The sequence below is a fragment of the Apis cerana genome, linkage group LG2 (genome assembly GCF_029169275.1).
Source record: "Apis cerana isolate GH-2021 linkage group LG2, AcerK_1.0, whole genome shotgun sequence".
NCBI lineage: Eukaryota > Metazoa > Arthropoda > Insecta > Hymenoptera > Apidae > Apis > Apis cerana.
The window spans coordinates 7,826,932-7,854,603 of NC_083853.1; the positions used below are offsets into that span (position 1 = coordinate 7,826,932).

Below are 27,672 nucleotides of genomic sequence, written 5' to 3' on the forward strand. Positions count from 1 at the left end.
ACATATATACTTCTTCCTCTTTATTTTTTGAAGTTTTAAGTGTTCTTAGAAAAGTTGTTTTCTCATAAATCGGTGTGCCATTTCGCGCTTGTTCTGCTCGAATTCCTGTTGGAATGGAATCGAGACGTTAATACGGTGATAGATTCGATACTCTTCATGGTCGATTGTGATATTCTTTAATGGAGATTTGTATTGGAAGAATTGATGATTTTTCGAAGCAAAAGTAAAGAAAATCTTAACTCTAGAAATTTATGTGTTTCTAGATACATATCCTCGTAAGAGAAATGCATTATAAAAAAATTAATTAATTATTTTTTGAGTACATATATATATATACCTGGAAATTTTTAAAGAAATTTGATTCTCTGGTATTTTTCATCTCGTTCCTCCCTTTCATTTTAGTTATCCAGCCTAATCTAAATATTTTATCACATTTATAATCAAACATTATCGCACACGTTTCGTTCGAAACATTATTCCAAGGCATGAAAATCTCAAGATTGCCTGAATCGAAACGTCCAGACCATCGTTCCTTCGCAAGATGATTCAAAGATCTCTCGATTCGATTCGAACGGTCATGGATCGCCAAGATCGCCTTTTTTTGTCCCTTTCAGCGCACGGCAATACGTCACGCGTTTCGGGGCGTAATTAAAGAGAGCGCAGAACAGCATGACGCCTCGGGCCTGTCTGGGGTAAGGAGCAGGGCGAGACGGGGGCCGGCAGGGGGGCGTGGGACGGTATAAGGGATGTGTTTTACCGAGGGATACTTATACCATCCCTACGCGGCACATATTTTCATATAACAAAACCATCTGCGTGCCGCGCATAACAAATTTCAACTGATTTATAGTTGAGGCCGGGGTAGGCGGGCGCAAATTTTCGCAGTTACGAAACGACGTCGGTGGCGGCGTTCTCAGGAACTCGGCCCGGTCGCTGTTTCCTTCCGCCGATTTATATTCCTTTCCTTTCCGCCACGATGATACGTGCGGTGATGTATGCGATATGATGTTTCGATGACTATTTTGGTTAATAATTGAAGTGCTTTTTTTTTCCTCTTGTCAATATAAAATTCAGAATCGTTTATTTTGAAAATATTTTTTATAAAGATTTAAGTTTAGAACTTCAGGGTTGGAAAATTATTAATATAAAGGAATTGAATAATGTCGAGAAATATTGAAATAAAGAAAGGTTGGATAAGGTATAAGAAGAGATTTAAAATCGTGAAATTTAATTTTGAAATTGATATTAAATTTCATAAAGAATCATATATGTATCTGAACATTTTTGGGGTTGCAAAAAGCGGAAATCGAAAAGGACGTTGCTGAAAGTTTCACACTGATATCTGTGAGGAACGCGACCCTAAAGGGTTGCACAGAGGGGGTTGCAAAGTCGGGTATGTACAAAGAGGGATGAAGAGTGAACGGGGATAGTAAGAAGGGACTGTACTCGGACCAACCGACGACGAACCGAGCCATTGGATCGATAATGTCATAGTGACAAGTACCAGCACGTGTATCCTTCTTATGGTTATAACAATATTCCGTATTCATTCGAATCTAGGATGAGACATTCGCCGTGAGAAAAAGTTCTGAAATCCTCGATATTTTTATTCTCATCGAATCGCATTTTAATCTCTCGACTATTTAACGATTCAGATTAACTTAACTTTTAGAATCCTCAGGGGGAGCAACTTGAGTTTTCCTTAAAATTAAATATTTTCCATTAAATTCTTATTTTATTAAATATACATTGACATCAAGTATATTATAAACTTTAGAAAAATTTATTATGGATCCTAGTAATCAATCTTTAATCAGAGTTCTGGAATTTGAAACTCAAAGATTAGGTAACAATCTTATCATTTTTTCTGGTCAATACTAATAAATCACGATTTCATCATGTCGGACATAATATAAGACGAAGCAAAAGAAATGTGGAGAAAAGTAATGTTAATCTAGGTGAATTCTTACCAGTGAGGGTGCACAGTAAATCCTGCGAACGAACCTGAAATAAACTGTCCGAGCCACGGGTATAATAATATGCCTTCGTCGACGCCGCTCGATTGTTCCGGGTTGTTGGAATTGCCTCAATCCGCGGTGTTCTTGGATTACGATGCAATTTCTCTAGAATCTCATGGGATCGCACTGATTACGGCCCTTAAAACCACCTCAACACCACCTTTTGCCGTGCCTTCTCAGCGTATTTAAATTTTTTCGTGCGAATAAACGTACTGATCATCTCAAAGTTTGATTTGACAAATTCAAAATCAAAACTTCTCATCGACAATATCTTTCCTTTTAAGATGATTTCGAGAGATTATTTTATGATAAAAAAAATAAATAAACTGTATATTTCAATTTCACAAACTGTAGAATAATTTTAAACGAAAAATCAACACTCTCGATATTTCGTGTAATATAATCTTAATTTTAAAATTCTTTTCAACTTTGAAACTTGTTGTCTCTAAAGAAACAAGCTCATTCCCTTCACATTGTATCCCAGATCATGAACGAGGTACACACACGTGGAAGAGAACGTGTTTCCGTCTCGGCTCGATTTAGCGAAGGGATGTGCTACGTGCCCTTTTCACTCCGGTCCAATCCCCTCCCCCTCTCGTATCCCTTTTGTCTTTATTTCTTCGGAACCGGTAGTGATTTGCTGCGATAAAGCCGCATCGACAGGCGGCGCACGTGTATCGCGTGTCGAAGGACACACGGCTTCCGTTCGCCGCCTCCTTCGAGGACTCGTTGGGCTCGAGGAAAGGGCCGAGGAGTTATGATATATTTGTAATCATGTTACCCGATACGTGCCCTTCCGTTACAACTGCTCCCCGGTAACAAACTGCCTGCGGACCTTTTTTTTCACTTTATGGCCGCGTGCACGCACGTATAACACTTCGCGGCGGCGCACGGAATGAGAGAGTTGCCTTGAATTCCTCCGTGTCCCCGTGTATTTGCGGGTGAGAAAAGTAGGGCTCTTCGTAAACGCGAAGATTTGTACGAGGAGAGAAATCGCTTGGGAATCGTTCGCATTATTATTTTATTGGGGACGATTAGAAATGTATCGATCGTGATTCCTGCGAATTCGTTTTATTTAAAATAAAACGAAGGAAACAAATGGAAATACAATAATTACTAGCTTGAAATAAAGTTGAAGAGATCAAAAATTTTGTTCGGGATATTGGGTATATGGGTCAGGGGGCTTGAAAGTACAAATAGAAAATTCATTTTATGAATTACCTTCGATCCGAATTCGTCTTCTCTACTTCTTCGTACAAGGATCGGTTCATAATTTCGCGCAGAACATTTAGCACAAGATTGATCTTCGTGTATGTTAGACAAATATTGCCTGTCGGGTGGATCCAATCCAATTAGACTAATCATCGATCGAAAAAAGGGAAGCGAAGCATACGTCCCTTTCTGATCAAAAGAATAATTCGCGTTACGATTAACCAGAAGATGGAAAACCCGAGTCGGAAAGTTGGTCCAGTGGCAAAATGCAAGGACGGCCGATATAAGAATATTACAACAGGGACAGGGAAGAGAGAAATCAAACATGGTATCGCGCATAAACTATACCGAGGGACCTCCCTGCAGCCAGATATCCCGGAATGTTTTACACCTCATTAGACAACAATGTGTTGTTGCCAGGGTGAATTATATCGGGCATGAGACGCCCGTCAAGACAAATGGCTCGAACCGGAGGTAATTGCGGGCTTTTATTAGCTCTGGTTTCTCCTGTTGGCTGCAAATCGCGCAACGCTGAGACGCGGCGCTCAGAGAGGCAACAACAGCAACACGCCAACCCGAGCAACCCTTCCTCCCAACCAGCCAAGCCTTCCTTCTCGTCTATTTTCCTCCTCCACGGGGGTGACTGTTGCTCGTTCGCATCTCCTCGTTCCTCGCCGTTTCGCGCCTCCTTTCCGTTCGCCATTGCGTAATTACTCGCGTGACGGTAACGCAGGAATGCGAATCTCGCCTCTTTAATCTCGTCTCATCTCGTAGACTCGTCACTAAGCTTATTAAGTTGATTCTTCGGTGAATTTATTTCGATAATATTTTCTTTCTTTCCTTGAAATTGGAATTTTATATATTATGTTTGGAATTTATTTCTCTTCTCCTTTTCAATTAAATTTAAGGGAAGATTGATAAACTAGAGAATTTTTTTAATCAATTTAATGTGTTTTTTGCTTATTCAAATTATACAATTGTGATCGATTTTTATATATGTTTAAATATTAATGTAGAATATAACAAAGTAGATTTTTAATAAATTTCTTTATCACGAAAGTTAACCATAATCTGAGTATTTTGTATCATGTTCTGAGTTATTTATATGAAAGAAGATTTATGTTCTGATTATGTAAAGTATGCCAAAATGAATCAATAAGATTAACGTGGTCAAAGTGGTATTTCTTGAGATGTTTCACATACTTTTAAGGTTAATAAAACGTCGCAATGAAAATTGTTGTGGTCAAAGTGCTGTCTATAACCCGATCGAAATATTCCTCGATCTCTCTTTCTCTCTCTCTATCTATCTCTCTTATCTATCTCAGAGAATAATTTCATAACGATGTTTTGTCTCATCTTGTTTTATTTTCTCCTCGAAAATATCCGTAGGTACTTCCATTTCTTTACGTACAATTTAATTTTAATATTTAGTTTCTCATCTCGTTATTGTTATTCCATTCAACAGCGTTCAAAACTTTGAAAAAGGATAATAAAATTATAACAACGTAGCACGCGAACAAAACGAGCATTAAACCTGCAAAGATTTCCATGTAAACCTATTTAAACAGAGCGAATTTCGTCCGACTGTGTGGAGAGACTAACGATCACGTTTCAACTTTCCTCACCCTAAAAATTTCGCGTATTACCCCCTATTCGAATAGAATCTTCCTTGACCAAAAAAATTCTCGCACGTTATAAAGCGAAATGGGGCAGAAACCTACTTCCTCTTCACTCGAGTAGCGTAATTACCGGCCAGAAAGTTTCCAACTCTTTCTATTCTTATCGCGTAATAATCTCACCACTTTCACACACGTATATCCCAGGATAAAAACATAGAAATTTTGGATTATAAATCAATGAATGATTAAGTAAAATTTTAATTAATAATATAAGGTATCAATAATTTTTAATCCTTTCTTTTTAATTAATTAATTAATCAATCAAACTTTTTACTTTAAACTAACAGAATTGAGAACGAATGAAATTTTATATATCTCGAATTTTAAATTTTCCAAAAATATTAAATTAATTTTCTTAAAAATCCCTTCGACTTTTCTATATCTCTATCTGCACGTGACCACTCTTTATTACCTCGATAAAATCCTCCCTCCCACAATACGAACGAAAATAAATGCAACTTTGCTAACGATTCCTTTCTCGTTCTTTTTTCGTCTTCATCCCCATTCAAAAAAAAAAAAAAAAGGAAAGAAACGTTCTCTTTCATTTCTCATCCGTGACGCGATTCACCCCTGTACCGAGGTCGAAATCGCAGTATTTTTTCGAGGGGGGAGGAAAAAGCGACGACATTCCGAAAGGGCGCATTTTCGCGAGAAGAGAGCTGCTATCCACGCGTTATTACGCCTCTAGGAGGTACAACCCGCTCGAGGCATATGCGGGCCAAGCTTGTCCCCGTCCCTCTTTCGCTCGTAGTTTCACCGTGGTTCATGTATTTATGCATTTCCACCCAACCACTGCTTCTTGACTAGATTCCACGCACGCACACACACACATGATCGTGCACCAAACGCCATTGTGAAGCAGACGATTTACATGTATTGCTCCTCGATGATGCATCGTGAAAGATGGCCGAGCGAGGGGCGGAAGCGGACCCAGCCATACAAGAATTGCTTTTAAATTAACGATATTACTGATGTGCCAATATTTTTCTTTTCTTTTCTTTTTTTAGATCTAGAGAAAAATCTATTTTATTTATTTGGTATCAAATAATAGTTTTATGAAATGTACTGATTTGTCTGTATTCTTTTTTTTTTTTATTTAAATTGGTTTCGAAAGATTTTTGTTATTTCGTTTGTGGGAAATGATAATTGAAATGATAATTTATCTAATCCGTGATATTTCATTAAAGTTTCATTATTAAAACTAATTTTAAGAATACATATTTTTGTAACAAATAGAAAAATCAGTGATGTAATGGAAAATATTATCTAATATTTAATACATACACTGCTTGCAAGTGAATATAATCAAGTATAATTTTCGATTTCTTAAAACTGTGCAAAAAATTAATTACAAATTTACTATTATAAATTTATCGTGACGTTGAACATGCGAACAATTACGATGACTAATTTAATCAAACTTTGGCGCAAAACATCACGTTAATTGTCATCAGAATTTTCAAAGTAATTTTATATACGATGAAATTTTTCACTTTTGCCTGATAACACATCGGACCCGTACACTGCTTTTCATTATTCAACCACCATATTTACTCATTGAATTCAATTCGGATTCACTTATGGTATGATTTATTCTGCGAAGGCGTACCTGAGGATGGTGATGGGAATTTATTGGAGACGAAGGTCGTCCTGAATACCGGTAAGGAAAACGTAGACAGAGAGAGAGAAAGAGAGAAAGAGAGAGAGGGAAGAGGAGGCGAAAGGAACAATGGGCAATGAAGGAGGAGAAGAATAAAGGTCCTTTTCTCATATTCCGTATTCCATATGGAAGATCGTGAAAGTTGTAAGAGCATCTTTTCGAAATTCAGATTTACAGTGCTGTCTCCTATTTGCTACTTTCTTTCTATAGTTATTTTCATTATTTTTGGCGTTAAAAAGATTTGTATTATATTTCGTATAATTTTTTAAAATTTCTTCCCAAATTTGTGCAATGATTTATTATAATTTTTTCAAATTATTTTTCTAATATGATATTGCTAATATAATATAATATAATATATATTATGGAATATTCTGTGAGGTATATTTTTAACGATTAGATTCAATAGACGATGATGATCCATTCGCTCGAATCTGTGAATAAAAAAAAGATTCGATCGTTTCGAAGGGTGCTTATACGAGAGTATACGTACACATGTAGCAGCGTATTGGTGGTTTGAATGTATTGTACGCTATTTTATCGGAGGATGCTGAATTTTTATCCATCCCTTGTGCAAATAGAGGCCATGTAGAGCCATCCGGTATGGCCGTTCTTTAAAATGCATGCCGCCCTTAAATCAGGACAACAATAATTGTGTCCACTGTGCGGACGTGCCTGATCGGATTTGGAATATTTGTCGTTTCCTTACTTACCCTCTGCTTTCGATCGTACATTTGTCAAATGTGCTGACCATTGGACTTTCCAATGGACGAAAGATACGCTTTAACGACATTAAGAGTAAGTATTTTGAAACTTACTACAAAACAGCAAATCTAAATCTCGAAACATTGTAATGAACAGATATTAACTTTATTTTGATACATAAAATTATATATTTATTGTATCATTGTATAAAGCGAGTAAAGAAAATATCTCTCGAAAGTACTCGATGATATAAATAATATAAAAATATTAAAATGAACAACTGATATAACAAAATTCTCTGGCGTCAATTTACACGTGGAGTGAATTTCGGTCGATCATCGGAGTGGGGGGGACTCCACAAACTGAAGTGGCGGAGGAGGGTGAGTAGCAAGGATACACCCCCCGCGAACTCGAACATGAATTAAAGTTTTAATTTCTCTAAATCACTGTTCGCTCTCGAGCGCTTTCCACCAGACGGTCCGTTACTTATGGCCTTTGCCCTTTTTACCGCTTTCTTTTTTTCCCCGTTCGCCTCGATCTTACCACCGTCCAACCCTCGCCAATCGGCAGAAATCGATATGCACTTATCCGATGATTCTTAAGACCCGAGGCCTCTTTCGTTTCTTTTTACTTTTTTCTTTTCTTTTTTTCTTCCTTTCCCCTCGATCTCTACAATCATAACACAGCCAGAAATCGTGGAGATTTAAATTTCGATGGAACAACGATGTCCCCTTTCTTGGAAACCACTTCTGAATCTAATCCTGAATATTACAGCTTCAAACTGGATCAAAAAATTTCGAATTTAAAAGTCGATATAATAATTTAATTAAAACGTCCGTTTCTTGTAGAAAATCAATTTTCGATGATTTTGAAAATATCAAATATAAATTCTTTATATCAATCCTTAAAATCTACGATCAAACGAAACTTGTTAAAAATATCTTCCCAATGAAAACAAAACAAAAAATTTCTTTATCTCAAGTTATCATCAAACTTCGATTCAACGAAAGCAATACAACATATTTAATAATCCCGAAATCGCAAACATGAACAGCTATCAATACGAAACGTGTGAAAAATGTATCGAGATCGATTTAAAAGCGGTTTTCTCTCGCGCGGCACGCTTCGATCCGCCATGCCTTTCCACCCCAGGCGGTGGCGCGCGACAGGGTGAAACTGGGGTTGTTCATTTAAAATCATGACATCGAGCGCAGGGAAGGGGGGGAGACGCAGTGACGGCGGAGGCGTTAGTATTAACGTTAGGTGGCGGACGGACCGGGGGCCACCTACAAGAACTTTGTACAACCGGTTTCCAACCCCCTTATACCACCGGTGACATATTGTTTCCATTCTGGTCTCTGGGCTAGAGCGCAATAAAAAACTGGCATAAATATCGCCGCCCTCGGCGTGCCGCGACACCGATACCGCCAAGCCAGGGCTTGTGGCCCGCGTAAGAACGAGCAGGCCCCGAATACCGGCGGTCCACAATTACGTGGAAACGTTCTTTCACACGAGAGAGAAACGGCCGGGGGACTAATTTGTCTGAGTGGCTTTTTCGACGGTTAAAGGGCGCCGCGGATTTCAAGCGGCCGTCTTTCCGCCTCTTGTGAATTTGTAATGCCGTAACAATATTGCACGGTATTGTCGTTTTCGAATAATTTCGCGAGGAGAAACGAGACGAGGATATGTTTCGATTTGAACGTTGGTTTAATTGGATCTGTGATTATGCAATATTTTTTTATTATACATATGAAAGAATATTTACTACATTTTTCTGTAAGTTATTGATCTTGTTGAAGTTATTAAATTTTGATTTTTTGTTCTTCTTTTTTTGCAGTTTTAGCACGTTTTTTTATTTCATTTATATATTGATTGATCATTCTTTATGAATTCTTGAACGTTTTTTAGATAGGGATAGAGACAAATAAGTTGCAAGATATTTTTGCTAATTTATGATAATAAATGTTGGAATTTCTAGAAAATGAATTTAAGCTTTAAATTCTCTTAAATCACGAATAAATTCTCGGTATGAATTATAATATCCTCTGGGGATATAAAGTTGCGTACTCCTTATCAATACTCAAATAAGTTTGAAATAAAATTCTACTTACAGCGTGACAGGTTCCTCAGGGCTCGAGGGTGAAATTGAGAGCGACATGGTGGTAGTTAAACATCGTGACGTACCTGGCGACCTGACTCGATCATCCACCTGAAATCAAAATATGAATAATCAGATCAAAAAGTTTCTCTTTCTCATTTTTCAATTCATTTTTTTCACTAATTTGAAATTATGCAAAACAAATCAAAAATATAATAGTTGGACTATACAATTTTCGTAAGATTAAATTTGACATTTTTACAAAATTAAAATTCTTCATTCTACAAGGATATTTAACATTTAACATTTTATTGATAATAAATATGATACACAAGATCATCTAATCGACACGATTATTGACTTTGAAGTCATTTCAAGGGATTATGGACACGATGAAATTCAAGAATACAGAAGAAATACTGTTCACCTTTCGAATTCTTTGCACGATCCTTGTTGTCATCGATGGGGAACCGAGCAACAGGTAGACCAGATATGTCCTCGAGGCATCATGCTCGACAGAGCATACGCGTGATTTACTGTATAAGTGACTCATCGAACACGCACCCTTTTTTCCTCTCTCTCTTATCCTTGCTTCGCTACTCGAAACGAAACGCGAAGGATATAATTCTTTTACTTAGACCCTGTCTTGGGGTACGGAAACCCGAAAATTTATACTCGAGGGTAAAGCTCATATTTCCTGATAAATTATCAATTTCGATGCTGTAGAAACTTTATTATTATATCATTATTTACAGAACGTGTATTATAATTACATAATTGTGCATAAATTGTGTGCATTGCATTTGCTATTTATCATATATTTTGTTATTAACAAATATGCATTCGGTCAAACATTTCCATTCTTCAATCATACATATGACAATCACATCTTAAATAAAAAATTTAAATCCGCATATACGTCACATCCTTATCGACTCATTAAACAAATTGATAAATCCAAGTCTATTCTTCCAGGAAATACGATTTTTCATCCTCCCTATGAATTCGAAACGATCCTTTTAATCGAGAGGCCAGACACGGTGGTATAATCGCGATTGGCGCGAGCTGACAAATTCAGTCGAAATTGAGCAACTTCCGTCCCCGCACCCCCCACGCTTCTCAAAGAAATATTACGGCCATATTTTTCTCCGGTGAACGATGACTGAAGCTCTCCCGCGATTTCCAAGGGATTAATAATGGGAGCAGACCGTTCTACGACAATCGTAGAGAGAAACAAACGAAGCCCCGGGCAAGTGGACCAGTCGGCTCGCGCCGACATCAATCTGAACGAGCGAGCCGCGCCCCCTAACGAGCAACCGAGTCATATAAATTTTATTGCCATTTCATAAATCTCGGCAACAAACGCGAGTAAACCGTTTCCAAGCGCTGGTCTACGAGATTATCAGGAGCGTATAAAGTTGAGGATCGCGGTTACCTTCGCGTCATTGTGAAAATTGTCACGAAAATGTTCGGGTAACACGTGTGACGTTTGATGGTGATGGAAGATTATCAAAGAGATTATTTAAAAGTCGTCCATTTTTTTTTTAATTATTCTTGATTCTATTGGAATTAAGTATAGATAGATTTTAAACTTTTCTTGTTTCTTAACTTATCCTAGATTTATTATTGTGTTGGGGATAAATATCTGACTTGGAATAATGGAACGAGTATAGTAAGAACCACGAAAGAAAATATGGAGAAAAAAAGATGATATGAAAATCTTTCAAGAATAATTTATTTACGTTGCGTTGAAATTGAACGAATTGAACGAAAAGTGAAAGGGACTGAAGATACGTTGATGAGAATTGTATATGAAATCTTAAATATTTATGTCGTTGAAATAAAAGGTTCGCGTGTAAAACTTCACGTTTTACATTTTCAAAGAACTAGATCTTGCTCCTTACCTATACCACAAATTACTTCGACTTTCAAGGATGTGTCTGAACCGTACGAAGCGGATATTTCAATTTTAAAACGTAAATATAAATGTAAAGCACCGCTCAGCCAGGAACAGGGAGAATGGAAACGACAGGATTATATTTATAATAAATAAGACAAGAGAGTATACATACACGCGAAAAGAAGAAGCAGGAGCACACAGTTAATTCAGTTTTATACGACAACACTTCCGATCCATGGTAAGCCGGCGACGGTCTCGACGAGTCCCTCCCTTACCGGTTCTCTTCATCTTAAGACGAACCAAAACCTGATTTACATTTCTTTCTCTCCTCGCTATAAAAATTCCGCGACGATAACTTCCTTTGTTCCACCCTCTATGGTCGTCGGGAGGAGCGACCCCTGCGGCTTGGAAAGCCACGGGGAGTCCCTATAACATCGACTAGTTTTCGGTTTACATTACATTTTTTCCCCCTTCCCTTAATTAAAGACGAGTCGAGCTTCCGCTCAAAATTTTTCCTATTAAAATATATTTTATCGCTAAATTCTTTTTTTAATTATACTCAGAACAATCGCAAAAGATATTTCAATTTTTATATTCAATTGGCGAAAGGAGAAATCATCCTATTTCCATAATATACAATTTAATATTTGCAATTTGAATTAATGATCATAAATAATAAGAAATTTTTATTTTCTTCCTTTCTTTCGTTCTAATTATATTCCGTCACGTCAAGAATAATTCTAAGAACATATTCCTTCCGCATTATTTTCCACGCTCGATTACTCCCTTCCTCAAAAAATATCCATACCCTTAAAACACCATTTAAAATATCTCTCATCGCAAATCTCTCGCGTTAACACTCGCTCGAAACTGTCGATCATCCATTCGTTCCATGAAATTTCCCACGGAACGAGAAGGAGGAAGAAGAGTAGGAGCCAAAGACAGAAATAGAAAGAGAAAGAGAGAGAGAGAGGGAGAGAGGGAGGGAGAGAGCGAAAAGCAGATAGGATCGAAATGTAATTAAGAGAGCAAATAATCCGAGCCGAACAAACTCCATGAAATGGATCAAAGAACTCGAAGGCAGGGAGGTATAGGAAGGGGGTATAGGAAGCAGGAGGGAGGAAGGACATGTACCTATGGAGGCGCTGAAAGGTAGCAGGACGACGAGGTACGAGGCAGGAGGCTTCTCCCTGTCGTCGTGCTGTCTAGCCCGAAGGAGTAGGGCAACGAGGGGCCTCGGCAAAGACCCTCGATAAATATTTCCGTCAAGTGACCGGGGTTGGAATTCAAAGAGAGCCGAAAGGTGGAATCGAGAGCGAAACGAGTCCATCCTCTCTTCAACAACCGGTTCAAGGGACGGTCTACGGAGGAGGGGGAGAAGAAGGAGGAAGAGGAGGAGGAGGAGGAACGATGGAAGGACGGGGGTATGGGTTGGCGAGCCGGTATATTTGCGTTGCGTTACGTAGTTGCGCGTTTAATCAGCCGTATACCCGGAAAGGGCGCGTGTGACAGAGGGAAGAAGGAGAAGAGGATACCGCCTCGACTTCCGGATACCAAAGAAGGACGGGGGAGTTTTGAACGGGGCTTTTTGTGCGGCTGAAGAGACTGGATTTTGTTTACTACTGGATTTCATCGTCGTCGTACAACGATTCCAACGACTCATTGTGCTCTTTCGTTTCGTGGATTTTCTTGATTTTGCTTCAATTTGAAAGTTCTTAGTATTTTTGTCTCCCTTTCTTTCCCTCTCTCCTCGTTTTTTTTGGAAATTTTAGGATCAATGATGTTGGAAATTTTGATTTTTTTTTTCGTTGCGATGGAAGGAAGGAGAAAATATATATATATAGAGAGAGAGAGGAAAGAAAGTGAAGAGATGGCGCCTACGAGACGTCGATGGCGTGACAGATTGCCTCCAGTATTTTCCACCACATACATCATCGACATCCGCCAACCCTTAGTTCTAGTTCAATGCTCACCGCCGCCGTCTCCCTTAATTGGCATCACCTACACCAATCTACCTGTGCCGTCGTTCAGAAAATTCCTCACCACGGTTAGTTATGGTAGATTATATTTGGAGCAATGTTCGTGGCAAATGATCAATGAAAAAATTAATATCTTTGATAATCCTTCGATATACTTCCACTTCTTATAGTTTCTATCATTATTATAATATTGCATATTGATAATCTCTTATTTTATCAAAGATTTTTCAATTTCGAATAAAATTAACGTCTTCTTACAAATCATATGGATAATTCCTTTATTGGATCATTCATTTCAAAACGAAATTTCATTTTTATATTTGTGCAACAACTTCAACGCGATCAACTTTCATCGTTTTCACATTATGAATGAAACAAACCATCGTTGATTATCCGATTTTTGTATCAAACTATAATATATCGATAACGAAGCCAAGGGTCAGTGACAAACTGCAAACCGCACTTTCATCGTCAGGGATACGATTAGGGAAAAATTCGTTCTGTTTTAATGGGGGAGTGAAAATTAAATACCGCGGTGTCCACCCCTTAAGTCCGGCCACCTAATAATTCATACGAGGAATGTAAAAAGGGCGAGCCCTTCTCGACCTCGTACCACCGAATAAGAGCGAGAATGAGGAAAGCTCGTAGGGAAAAAGGGGGTAGAAAAATACGAGGCCGTGTTTATCTTGAGATTTGTAGCCGCCCTGTTCTCGATATTTATTAGCCTTTACGGGGGCGGGAGATGCCACGGCCTGACGGACCGTTAAATTTTATTATGTTTTTTTCACCGATCCCGAAATAACGCGCCACTGAATATGGCTGGCAACGTCGTCGTAAAGATAAATCCTGATCGCCCGTGGATCGTCGTCTCCGCCATGGAAAACCCCTAACGTCGCTGTTTACTACACATCTTTCCATTTGTATCTTCCATCAATAGGATGTTTAACTACCTTTTAACTGAATCGGAAAAGAACTAGTTTATGATATCGTTTTACCAAATCTCGTGATTATCGTATGTTACGTACGAATTACTATAAAATGTGCGATCCTTTAAATAACTTTTAAAATATAATATAATTTTCTGTTTCGTGAATTAATATGTAAGTAACTGTGCATTCAAAGAATTTATTTAACTTCCTTCTCTTAGAAGTTATTTCATTTTTTATCAAGATAATATTCGATGGATCACTCCGTTCAAACTTTTCCAGAAACAAGAGTTTGAAAAGTTTGTTTTTCTTCCTGAAAATTACGCAAGTTACACGTGATAATACGAAACGATAACACGCGTTTTATTTCGACGAATTCATAAAGAAGGATCTCGAGGAGGCGTAGGATCCTGCGCGAGGATCCTACGACGTAACTGCCTACCGAGGTCATATTTAGGATTAAGGAGATGGCGGTTGCAACCTCTTCAGGGCGATAGTTGCGAGCGCAGCGGAGATTCCCCGCTAAACCGCGCAGCCCATTATCTTAACAAATCTAATCTCGCGGTGGGTGTTTATAAATGTCTTGTTTTCTGGGGAAACGACGCCGCGGGTCGAGGCTGAAAGGGACAGGGAGCGTTTCCAACCGCATTTCGGCTCGGTTCCCTCATTAACGTGAGTGGATGGCGAGAAGTGCGCACTTGTCGCTACACTGTGCAAAGAAAACTTTATTTTGAGAGAAGATATTTCACGAAATAGAGAGTATACACGTACGCATTTCCGCGTATATGCAAAATTTTTATAGAAGGAGATATACTGATAAACATAAAAATTATATATGAAGATATGTGTCAGCAATTGAGGCAATTTCATTTTTATTTCGATCTCTATATCAGCTAAGTGAAATTCATTTAAATTCAGGATACAGAGATTAGATTTATTAAACGAAAAGAGACGGTGAATACAAGTACGATATTCTGTAGGAAGGGGTGAATCTCTGTTATTATAGGATGGAAAGTACAGTTTGCCGCAAAACTGGAGGCCCTAATCCCTTAAGAACAATAATAAGAATCCTTTCTGTGTTATTCCCTGAATCAGTGTTAAAATTGCCGTGGCATGTGGATAAGGAAGAAGGAAAAGCGAGCAAGTTTCAACTTAATTCAAGGTCTCGGGGAAGGTCGCAGCAGTAATCTCCTATTCGACTCCCCTTGAGATACTTCTAGGCCAGCTAAACCTTCGTTTACACTTTCTTTCAACCCTTCTTACATCGTATCTTACATCGCATTTTATATTTTAAATGTCGCCGGGGATTAACTGACGATCGCTGAGTTGAATAAGAAACAAACGGAGAGAAGTAATAAACCTTGCAGCAAATATTGAAAAACAGTTTCCAATTCTTGGAGAAACTTACGATAATTGTTTCAAAGTTAAATGAGGCGAGATATATATTTTTCGTGCAATTTTCAGATGAAAAAAATTTCACGATCCATAATCAATTATTATTAACAAAACCGATCAAAGAAAAATATCCTTCGACTTTGCAAACTCTTGTTTTATTAATTTCAAAGGCAATTTCGTTCAATATTCCTTGTTCTCCTTGTATCCTTAAGAATTTTCGCTAGCTCTCGCCAACTTCTTATCAATATTAACATCGAAAAAGGAGTTAATCAGGCCCTCGGAAGGTAGGGAACCGCAGTTGCGACGAGAACTCTTTCACTTTAAATTTTCATTCGACTCTCGTACAAGGAGGTTACGTCTTGGGGACCTGTTTCATCCTTCAAGCCAGACTCTCTCTTCTTCGTCCTGGGCGTAATTTGCACACAAAGTGCCGAGGTGGTGTACCCACGCGGCCTGCCACGATATGCACGTTTGTGTACACACAGACACGCGTACCAGCTTTGTGTATATGGTGTATATGAACCACCATGAAACATTATGCTAACGTTCCTCTCTTCCACTCGATACGTTCGTTTTAATAGTTATCGCGTGTCCACGAACGATATTATATTTTCATGGTAATACATGATGATTAGAGAGAATATTTTATAGAAAATTTAAATAGAAAATTTCTAGGAAGATACTTAAAGTCGAAATAGCCGATTGAAATTAATATTTACCTAATTGAAACATTATGTTCGCTTTTTTTTTCAATCATTTCGTATTTTTTGGTTCAAAGTTTTCAATTTGATTTGTCAATGTGGAATCAGATATCTCGCGATACCTAAAGACGGCTAACAAACTAGTAGAAGTCTCGACGTAACGAGACAAAATAAGAATCTTTTCAGCAGATAATAAAAAACCTGTCACGTAGAAACGGCTTCACCGAGGACCTACCACTGAATCCGGAGGGTGGGAACGAAGAAGGAAAAGAATACTAATTCATTATTCAATCTGGGTCGAGTGATTAGCATGCGCCAGTACCCGGCATTTTCGTCCTCCTCGGTTCCTTCTAAATAATGTAAGACGTATACCATCGTAAGAACGTGCGCTGGTACAGGCGACGTCGTCGCCCAAGAATCCCTGCCTCTCTTCCTATAATTTCGCCCAGCCTCAATTTCGTATTTAAATAATTATGCGCAACGCACCTCTACTCTACTATGTAATACAGAAATTTTACAATAAGAAATAACGTTCAAATCATGGTAAATGAAACACTTTAAATACCTGAAATTTAAATTACGTAGCATCAATTATAATTCAATTCTCTTCTTGTAAAAAATATAGTCAATCGTAAATACTATTTATTCCTAGCTATTTCGCTAAAGAATTTGAAAAATAAGTAAAAAAAAAATCCCTTTCAAAAAAAGGATTTAAAATTACTCCATGTTCCTCGATGATCAAAGCCTCTTTACCATCCACCATCAACATAGTACAATAATCAAAGCCACGAGAGTCCACAGAATTAATAATATTAAAAATAAATCGCATTTGTACAAACTCGTCACCAAACTTTCTCATCTTCATTACGACAATAAGAACGGATCTCAAAGGAACGGCTGGTCTGGTCGCGTTAAATCAGCCCTCGTCAACCGGGGAGGAAAAAAAAAAAAGAAAATCTCGAAGTCTGGTCGCTTCCACCAGAGATAAAGCATTTTTAATACAATTAAACGCGAATCTCAACGGTATCCGTTCTTCTTTCTTCTCCGAGACCATCCATCCCTCCCCTGCACCTTAGCGTCACCCCGAGCCACGGTGGTCTCGGTTCTGGAGATCTGGATGTAAGAAGGGTTGTACTCAGCTTGCCTCCGGGGCATGTTAATGCACTCCGAGATCTTAGCACTTACACTCCAACACGCCGCTGTGCTCCTCCTGCTTTTCCATCCCCAGCCATTTTCTCTTTCTCTTAAACTACCCCCGTCCAAGTCTCCTCCACCTCCAGAGGGCTTTCACGGACGACGCCTTAAATCCGGATCTCTGCCCTCTCCCACCACCTTCTCCTGCTTCTTATTCAACCACCTTCCGAATCCAAAGGCGTTGCTGCCGCGATTTTCCTCGCTGGAACGCCCAGGAAGCGGTTTTCAAAATGTACGATTTCTGTGGTAGAGAAAAAAGAGAAAACGATGTAGACGTCGGTTTTTTTTACGATTTTCTTCTGGATCCTCGCCACACGTTGAGAAACGAACACCCATGAAATATTTAGAATAATTTTTAAGTGTATATGAAAAAAAATTTTTTATTCGTTACGACTCGAGTTCAAAATCGTTATTAAAATTAGAACTTTGAACCATTGTAACTTCGAAGTGGTTTTTTGTTAAATACTAGAAGATCAGAAAATGCTTTTTCGTTAATCTTGATACGATTTCCGGTTCCTAAGATATCATCATCTCAAAAAGAGGGTAATTTTTAATTGTTTACTATCTTCATCCTTGTCACTTATTCTCGCTCGCGCCTTATCTCACTGACCTATACCAAACTTGAGACAAATAACAAACACGATTCTTAGAAAAACATAGTACACATTTCCAGGAAAAATTGTAAGTCATTGGATCGTCGACCCATTCATAATTTCTGCAATGTTTTGAACATTAAATTGTCCAATATAATGAATTATTTTTATGCAACTAAACTAAACGTGTTCAAAAATCTATTTTATCGAATAACTCTTTAACTTATTCATTTTCAGTCTAAAACATAATTCGAAAAAATCATGGAACCTCTACCAATTCCAATAATTCTCAACAACAATCTCGTGATACACGTATATGCTTAACTGATAATTCACGCGGAATAAATGGTGGCGTGAAAAAACCGTCGCTTCGCCAGAAACGGCAAGGGGTAAAAAATTGAAGAAGGGCGGGAGGCAGGAAGAGAGGGAGCCGTTCTCGGAAAGAAATCTTAATTAACGAAGCCATTGTTTCCGTCGTGGAAACTCGACGAGAGGCGACAACCACGAGGATCGAGCGTGGTGAATTGGAGGTGGGTGGTAGGTCGGTTTCCACGGTGCTAGGCTAGGGTGGAGAGGGAAAAAAAAAGGACCGATTTTTTTCAAGGACGACCGGCACACCGGCCACACCGACCACCGACGATGGCGTTCACGAGGGCACACAAAGCTCTTGACGGATGGGTAGCCACCAGTCGGTGCCGCAACCCTCACGGTTACGAGTGACCACCTGTTGAGGGTCCTGCACGCACCTGTCTACGCACACACGGCTCATCCCCGCTATACCCTCCCTCTCGGAGGCCCGTGAGCCGTGGATGATATTTCCATCCGTGATGACCGAAGAAACGGCCCGGAATAACGAGTGCCCCGCCACGTTGTGTCCACGCCGCCTGTGAAGTCGGTTGGAAAGAGAGGCGAGAGAGAGAACAGTCGTCGAACACGGATCCCATGATAATTGGCTGACCGATTAATCGTGGATCTCGTGGTTAATTGTTAAACGGGGAGGGTGATTGAAGTGGACGTTCAGGTTTTGTCGAAATAGGGAGGGTTGGCAGGAGTTTCTGAACGGTTTGGTGAACGCGATAACGAGGGAATTAGATCAGTTTTCGATGATTGATTGGGCCGAATATTTTCTCGAGTTTAACGACTTCATTTTCTTATTTTTCTCGTTCCACCGAAATGTCGAATGATTTTATAATAGAACGAAATATCTTCTTTATTATTAACTTAACTTTATCGTGTTCACTCTATCCTATTATTATTATTATAAAATATCTGCTTATCATAATAAAATATTTTTATATCTATTCAAAAAAGAAAAAAATTGCAACTCTGTTATGTGCACGGTACGAAAAATTCCAAATCTCTTAATTCGAATAAAAAAGCATTCTCTTTTAAATTCATCACGTTCACCTGCGGTAACCGAATTATTCGCTAACGTTAACGTTAACGACAAAAGAGTATCCAGGCAGAAACGGGCAGTCAACGCTTTTGAACCACCGGTGGAGAAGCACCGTGTCGTTTTCACTGGTCGAGCGTTCTGGACGATCCAGAGATCGGGGTTGGTTTTTTTTCTTCTCTTTTCCCCTCTCTTCTCTTTTTTTCATTCCACTCCTTCCCATCCCTTCGGTCAGTCCTCGTGGCGAGGAGCACAGAGGCGCAGAACGACGGGAACGCTTTATTTCCACCACCCCCGTCGCGATCGTTCCATTTGTTTCGCAGCCGGCATCGCATGCCTCGCGGCGACGAGCTTTCTCTCTTACCTCCTCTGTGTTCCATCCCCATTCCTCCCCTTCCCCCGTTCGTTGGTTGACGCGCACACCCTATGGCAGATTCGACCGTTGGACGAATCGACCCGTCGTTATCTCGACATATCCACAGGTACACGCTTAATACGTCCCGGCGACGTATTTATTCACCGAGACCGGCTCTTCCACTTTGATGAATGGCGCGACGCCGCGCTTCGCTTCCAACGCTCCGAGCATATTTGCAACTGGCCGCTCTCCGTGAAATCAACCCGAAAATACGCGGACCGTGAACTCTTTGTGAAAGTTTTTTTTTTTTTTAGCTTCTAACCATGTGGATTCTTCCGTTCTTTTTTTTCTTCTTCTCTTTTTTCTTTTGCGTTTTGTAAAATTTTGTGAAATTTATCTCTTAGGCGTGTATATCTTTTAAGTGTTAAAAAAAGTAAAAGTTATTATTATTTGAGATGTTAATATGTTTTTTTTTAAGAAAATTCGGTAATGTTTCATTCACAACATGAATGTAAAAAAGACGTAAGAATATTGGAAATATTCGAAGAGGCTTACTGGTAATCCAAGATTGTTTCAGCCATTATGCATTAAGATTCCGAGATAACTCTCGAGATGCTATTTCCAACTCTATTCACTTTCTCCTTCGTCATCGGTCTCGATCATCTTGTCGTCGCGTAAAATTGAACATTACATATCGTTCAGAATACAGGCAATATTATCCGTTCAAATCCGTTCTTGATTTTATCGTGATCTATGTCAAACGTTTCCATTGATTATCAGTTTAAAAAGACTTTAATTATTCGTCGTGCAAATTTAAAAATTATGTATCTACCTGGAATAAAAAATAAAATCTCAAGCCAAAATTTTTCTTCATTTTTTAAAACTTCTATCAAATTTTTTTCACCTTTTATTTATAGATATTTCGTGTATAAGTCACAGAATTATCTTAAAGTGAAACTTCGAAAATCGAAAACATTTTCCGTACGCACTTCATAATCGATCCGTGCACAAATACGATTCAACCCTGTTCAAAATCCACGTTCGATCCACGTTCAAACAATCGATCAACGTCTAATTGCCATTAAATCACGTTTTCTCCGCGCGCACCAATTCGAATTCGTGAAAATGGTCAAAGCGGATATAAAGTAGAGGGTAGGAGTGGCGACGGTACGGTCGGCTGCATCGAAAGGCAATCGACGAAGGAAGTGGCACGAGTGGGCCACCACCGGTCGACCGGCCAAGCTTTTTCAACTTCCATCCTCCCGATGGTGGAAGAGATCGCCGTTTAAGTGGCGGCTCGCTAATGATAGTCCAACCCTTCGAGTACCCCGACCGGCCAGCCTCTCGAAGTCAGCCTGCATCTGATGGTAACTTCAATCCGTTAATTGGTGTACAACTTTTTCACCGTGCTTCTTCTCTTCCTCTTGCCCTCCCTTCGCTCCCTGACCGCTCGTAAGCTCGTTACCACTCCCCCTCCCCCCTTCTTTCTCTCTCTTTTGGTACAAGGAAAATTTTTATTAAATTAGCGGACGACAGGCGACGTCGCTCGGTGGCTTCACAGAAAAAAATATCCCTCCGCTTCCGCTAATCTCTTCAACCCTCTCTATATTTTCACTCGAACCATCCCCGCCTCCTTCTGTACAGGTGGTCCGGCGGCCGCCCACTTTATCCTGTCCGTCCTCGCCCGTTCTCGACATTCGTCGCTCGAAAGAACTTCGAAAACTCGTTTAATCGCGCTGCGTGTAATTTTTTTAAGCCTTCTCGGGCCCCCGTTCAACGAAGCTGGGAAACGCGACCGTCGCCAAGCTTCTCTTTGAACCACAGCTACAGAGAAAGAGAGAAAAGTAGATAATTTACGAGGTCTCTTGATAAAAAAAAAAAAAAAGAAAGAAGAAAAAAAGAAAGAAAGAAAAGAGGGGGAAAAAATTGGATGGAAAGGGAGATGGAAAATCGGAGATACATTTGATAAAAATTTAATGGACGACTAAAGTTAAAGATCAAACGTAACATTTTTATGATCAGAGAGCAACGTTTTTTTAAAGTGTGGAAAAACGAGAAATCACGTGTCTCTTTGGTACGATTCTCGGTGGTGGAAATTTAAACGGCCGATATTTTATTTACGATATATGTATATTTCCGTAAAAAACGAATTGAAATTTCTGAAAAGATCACTTATTCTTTTAACTTGAAACAAGTACAAGTGATTGGAAATAGAAATTTTGAAGGTTACGAATAATCTATGCGAATAACTTAATGAAATTGAAGAAAATATTAATTGCATATGATTGCGTAAGAAAAATTCATAGGGACGATGAAAATTCAAGGGATTTCGGGGTGGTTTCACGTGTCACGGCCCATTATTGTTATCGATTTTCGCTCGTCCAAATGATTACTTAGCAATTCTAACTAAAACAATCGATGTAAAGAGGGACAGAAGCCGTGCGGATTCGAATCGATTAAAGAAGGAAGTGGATATCACCGGCGGCATTCAAATCGATTACACGGTGGCCAATGTAAAAATTATGCAAATGCCGTTTACAAGTGAATGGGACCCTCGCGACGAGCGAGGTTACAATTAAGCAGCAGCCAATTCAATATCGTCGTCCATTCCACGGAATATTCAACGGGCCGGTATTAAATGTCGACTGACACGTTTGCACAAAGACAAGTCGATGTAATCGCTGATCTTCGTTATCTACAACTGGCTTCAAAGAATCTAATAGATTATAATTTTCTCTAGATATTGGAAAAATCAATCGCGATTTATCATTATACATTTTTCTTTCTTTGAAAATTTGGATTTTGAGACTACGATAACACATTTACATCAATTATTTTATATATTAATTATTAATTTCATTTTAAATAATTACCATTTTATTATATTACTGGCTAAGATATAAGTTATTTAACCTAAATGCTCGAAGCATTGAAGAGAACCGGAGAGTGATGAATTTAGCGATGGGAATAGACGAAATGAGAGATCTGTTCTGTATCTTTACCCTCGCTTTTCCTTCTCCTTCGATATCATCCTCTCTTCCGTAGCAGGGATAAACTACCCTTATTCTAATACTGTGTCTATAAGTAATGAAAAAATTCTTTGTCATAAATCTTTTTAATAATTCTCTAATAATTTCACATTTACATATTAATAATCGAATATCAACACTGAATTTAATAAAATTTTGTAAAATTAATCGAAACCAAATTGATATTTATGAGATCTGCAACTGGATAAAGATGAACTTTACGTAAGAAATAAGATTGAAATAGATCTCAAAACGAATCTTCGAACGAATATCATCGTATTATGGGCCTCTTGTTCCTCTCACCCGATTTCATCTACATATGTTCTCGTCAGCTGCGCTTTGTTTCCGGAATAAGAGCTTATTACGAATGCAAAATCGTCCATTCATATTCAAAATTTTATATCTCGACCGTGTTCCCGCGGCGGGGGCTAATTTATTCGAATTCGATCCGTGCCCGCGACAAATCCAACGACTCTCGTTTTCTCTCGCCCCTACCCTCCATCTTTTTCCTTTCTTTTCCTCTCCACTCTTCCACTCCGCCTTCGATTTCACGACTATTAATAATACCTCCAACTTTTTATTGCTCATTCCGCTCCGACTTGCAGATCAATCTTTACGGCCGAAAGAATCGATACCAGCTGACGTGTTTTTGGAACTCTGAATGAACTTTTGTTTGTACCATATAGACCCTCGCGACAATTCTATAGAAAAGAAAAAAAAGACTGTGGAGCAATATAATCAAAGTTCAGATACCTTTCCATTTTTACTGACAAAATTATCTTTGCTCATCTTCAACCTTCAAATAATCACCAATTGAATAACCCTTATTATTAAATATTTCCCTTAAAAATTCACACGTTTCATTACCTTGCAAAAAATATAGAATATCCTTAAAATTTACTGAAAACTCAATTTCAATCAATTTGAAAATTTTTAAACCGACTACACATTAACTTCGATCCCCGTTAAACTTTATCACCGATCCAATATTCATCCGGAATAATCATTCGACACATTTCCATCTGTTCGGAAAATCGACACGAGCGGAACATTTTCCACCGTCATAATCTATCCAGTAATATATGCATACGAGTGCGAAGAGTCGTTCGTTGGACTCGCGTTCGGAGATCCCGACGAAAACGCATCGTGCTCTGCGCCTCGCACTTCCCACACCATCCTCTCGGTCCCTTCGCGGCTCGCACCACCTCTCGTCGAAGAGATAATCATATTAACCGGGCTATAACTTGTCTATGCATAAGCATAATACCGTGGTGCTGTGTGGATCCTGGCCAGGATACGGGGTGTATTTTACGCGGCCTGCTCGGTCGCTCTCTCTCTCACACACACACACACACACACGCGTCTAGGACCAGCAGAAACCTCGAACTCTCCAGTCGGTTGCCGGCTGGTTGAAGCTTGGGCAGAAGGGCGAAAGCAGGGAGAAGTTGCAGCGTACAACGTTAATCAGCCTAATTGAATTAAGCACGCGCGACTGTTGTAATTATGACTATTTATAATGATTCCGCCGCGTGTATATTTGCGCTGCACGCTGTGGCAGCCGCGAGCGTATCCGCGCGAGCCAACCCACGAATATTAGTTTACACGCGCGTACACGGATCGCGTTTAACGCCGAGTTTCGTCCGCTTTTGGAGGGTGGAGGCCTGTTTGAGTGGTGGGGGTGTATAGCGGTCTCGCTCGAGTCGAGCGAACGATCGAGATGAGAGATGCCAGAGAAGAATTAGTTTTGGAGTAGTTGAAGAGTTTGAAATTGAATAAGTGTATTCCCGTTGATTTTGCGGTGTATTGATATTGATATTGATATGGAATGCGGAGCAAGTGATTGAATTATTGCGATTCATAACAACTCTAATTATTGTAAAATTCGTGCCATCTCTTTTTCAACGATAATTCTTTCTGATCCTATATTTGTATACAAATCGATATTGCGATGAAAAAAGAAAAAGAAATTACAATTCCATTTTTAAATCCATTCCATTGTGATCGGAGTACAATTTATCATCTCGGTTGGAAATCCAGAAACAATTACCGGCCACGTTTAACGAGGAACAAAAATAAAAGGACCACAAAGGAGAAAGAATCCGCAGTCTTTCAGGCAAACAGTGTAACCTACTTATCTAATTCGCTTCCCTCTTTAGCCATAAAGACGTGCTGGGTAAACGTGGCGTGATAATGAAAGCGGGTGTTTAGTCAGGATTTCCGGCCGAGTTCGTTCTCTTTGCACCTTTCTCTTTTCGCCTCTGTGTATTTATATCTTCATCCGTTTCTCCTTTCCTCCCCCCTCGTTCCCTTTCTCTCTCTCTCTCTTATACAAACCCACTCATACACGTGCACAAGTAACACAGCACGCATCACAAGTCGTACTTCATTAAGTCGGTAACACTTCTTCAAGCCGCGTTACTCTCATCCCCTTTCACGATGGGCTCTTCTTCTATGAGAAAGCGAGATCGAGAGGGAGTAAGATTAATTGCATTCCGTCAAGAGAGAGAGGAGGCGTATTTTAAACGAAACCGCCGGTTCTCCTCGCGGAAACGTCGAGCCGACTGAAAGGAAGGAAAGGAGAGATGGGAAGGAGAAGCTGAAAGAGATGAGCGGAAAAGGAGAGAGAGAGAGAAAGAGGAGAACGACAAGCAGCTGAGAAAGGAAGAACGAGGTGATACCCGGCAAGAGGAGTGAGATTCCTGCCACCGATGGAAGAAGAGGATTCGCGGCTGTAAAGAGAGCCCCCTTCGATGAGACGAGGGTGGAACAGGGATGAGGGAAGGAGAGGGGGATCGAAGAGAGAAGAGACACCGCCTAAGGCCTTGTTGTATTTATCATATAATTACCATAATAGAGCCTCGAACCACCCGTCGCCACCTCCTTATTCTCCACCTCGGCCACCCTCGACCGACCACCTCCCTCCTGCGCCCCCTTCCACAGCCGCAACCGCAAATTGGAAACTCGCGAATACATTTTCTCTTCGTTGCTCTCTCTTCTCGGCTTGAAATTGTTTGCTGCGGGATGTCGATCGTTCGGAGAGCATGTTAACGAACAATCATTGGAATCGAGGTATTAATGTTGGGCAGGCCAGGAATTTCGTACATTTTACGGATTCGTGGTGATTTAAAATAATATCATTGTTTTAAATACGATCGATCCCATTCTACTCAAACGTGACTTCTTCTCCTTTTTCAATTTTTCCATATAATTATATCAACGATCTATATCTATCTTATGCATGACGTTTCCATGAATTATATTTATAACGTAGCTCCTTCTTTCTGTATTTTCGCAGAGCAGAATAGAAGAAAATATTCAACTATCCATATACGTTTACCGAGGGAGTAAAACTTCCGCTCTAATTTAGCCCATATTAATCCCAACGAAACAACCGCTCGGAGAATAAACAAATAACCTTGTGAAACTCGTCACAGAATGGACGGACGTGAGCTTTTGAAAATTTCATTTCTCCAGAGAGCTTTGAGCCGAGAATGTGTCAGTATGATAAAAAAAAACTCGCGGACCACTCGACCGCATCCTTCAAGGAACGAGGCGTGTCTTTCTCGCGCAATATCTCCTCGATGCATGCAAATATTATAAGCGAGCAAACTTTTCACGAATAGCTTTTTCTCCTTTTTCCCTTTTTCTTTTTTTTTTTTTTCCCCTCGTTCTCTTTTCTTTTTCAGCTCAATATATATATATATATATATGTATATATATATATATATATATATATGTATATATATCGTCGACGACGACGCAACGACTTTGGCGGCGTCAGTGGATGGAGCAATTTATATCGATGGCTTTATTCAGCCTGGGTGCGCGATCGGTCCCCGAATATCTATTTTCAAGGTCTATTTCGAGTCGTTTGTATCCTTTCCTCGCGATATTGGCTACGACATCGGGCCGAAGCACGGCAGGGCTTCGAAGATGGCTGCTTATGGTACTCTGTTCTGGTCGTTTCGTCTGAGGCAACCCCGCGAACGAACGCCACGCGCAATATCTCCCGTTCCGCTGATAGTCTCCTTCGCCGGAGATTCCTTTCAATAACGGTATTTTCTCTTCTTCAGTTTCTCTGTTACAGTTCCATTAAGGCGTCGGTATATTTTGCGTAGAGAACTTATCGCTACTTAGAAAGCTCTAAATCGGGATTATTATTCCATGGGGATGACTCGATTTGAATCGTAGGAAGGAAACTTAAAAATCTACCCGAGATTGATGTGAAGAAGTTCCCTAATAACACGGTGTTCGTCGATCGCGAAAAATTTCTCGAGTAAATTATACAAAATTCTCCTCCTACGTTAAAATTTCGATAAATGTCCGCTTTTTTATAATATTGGCCGAGATCGTGTATATAATTTAGAAAATGGAAAACTTAGGAAAAAGAAGAAAGGATGGTTGTTAAAAGAGGAGCAAGCCTCGTTTCATTCACCCTCTTTCTGGCCCCCCTCCCTTTTCTGGTCACCGATGTGCAGCCTGGTGGAAAGATATTGCAGCTAAACACTCGGTTCTTTGATGCCGCCTCAACCTCGTTTCCTTCGAACCCCGCCAGATAATTAACGTTAAAGGTTAATCCCACGAAGAACGATGGCCAGATAAAGAGAGCCGCGGATTTAATAACAGTGTACCTTTGCCTTCTAACCGTACAAGAAACTGTCGTTTGCGGTCGTCGTTATTCATAATAATTTTAATCACAATATCAAAGAAAAATTCTTATTTAAAAAACTACTGCTTCCCGTAGTGCTCTAATAAATAAACTTCATCCTAAAAATAAAAAAAATACTATTATACTATTATAATATTATATATAGAAATAAAAAATTTCAAATCGC

General features: G+C 39.4%; 1 protein-coding gene across 15 annotated transcripts in view; it reads right to left on the minus strand.

The window, feature by feature from the left end:
* Positions 1 to 27,672, minus strand: part of LOC107996810 (putative mediator of RNA polymerase II transcription subunit 26) — a 286,687-nt gene that overhangs the window by 34,456 nt on the left and 224,559 nt on the right. For all 15 annotated transcript variants that reach the window (XM_028666277.2, XM_062070960.1, XM_028666276.2 and 12 more), the window contains one exon: positions 9,386 to 9,483. In XM_028666277.2, coding sequence (XP_028522078.2) covers positions 9,386 to 9,483 — 98 coding nt within the window. The remainder of the gene's footprint in view (positions 1 to 9,385; positions 9,484 to 27,672) is intronic.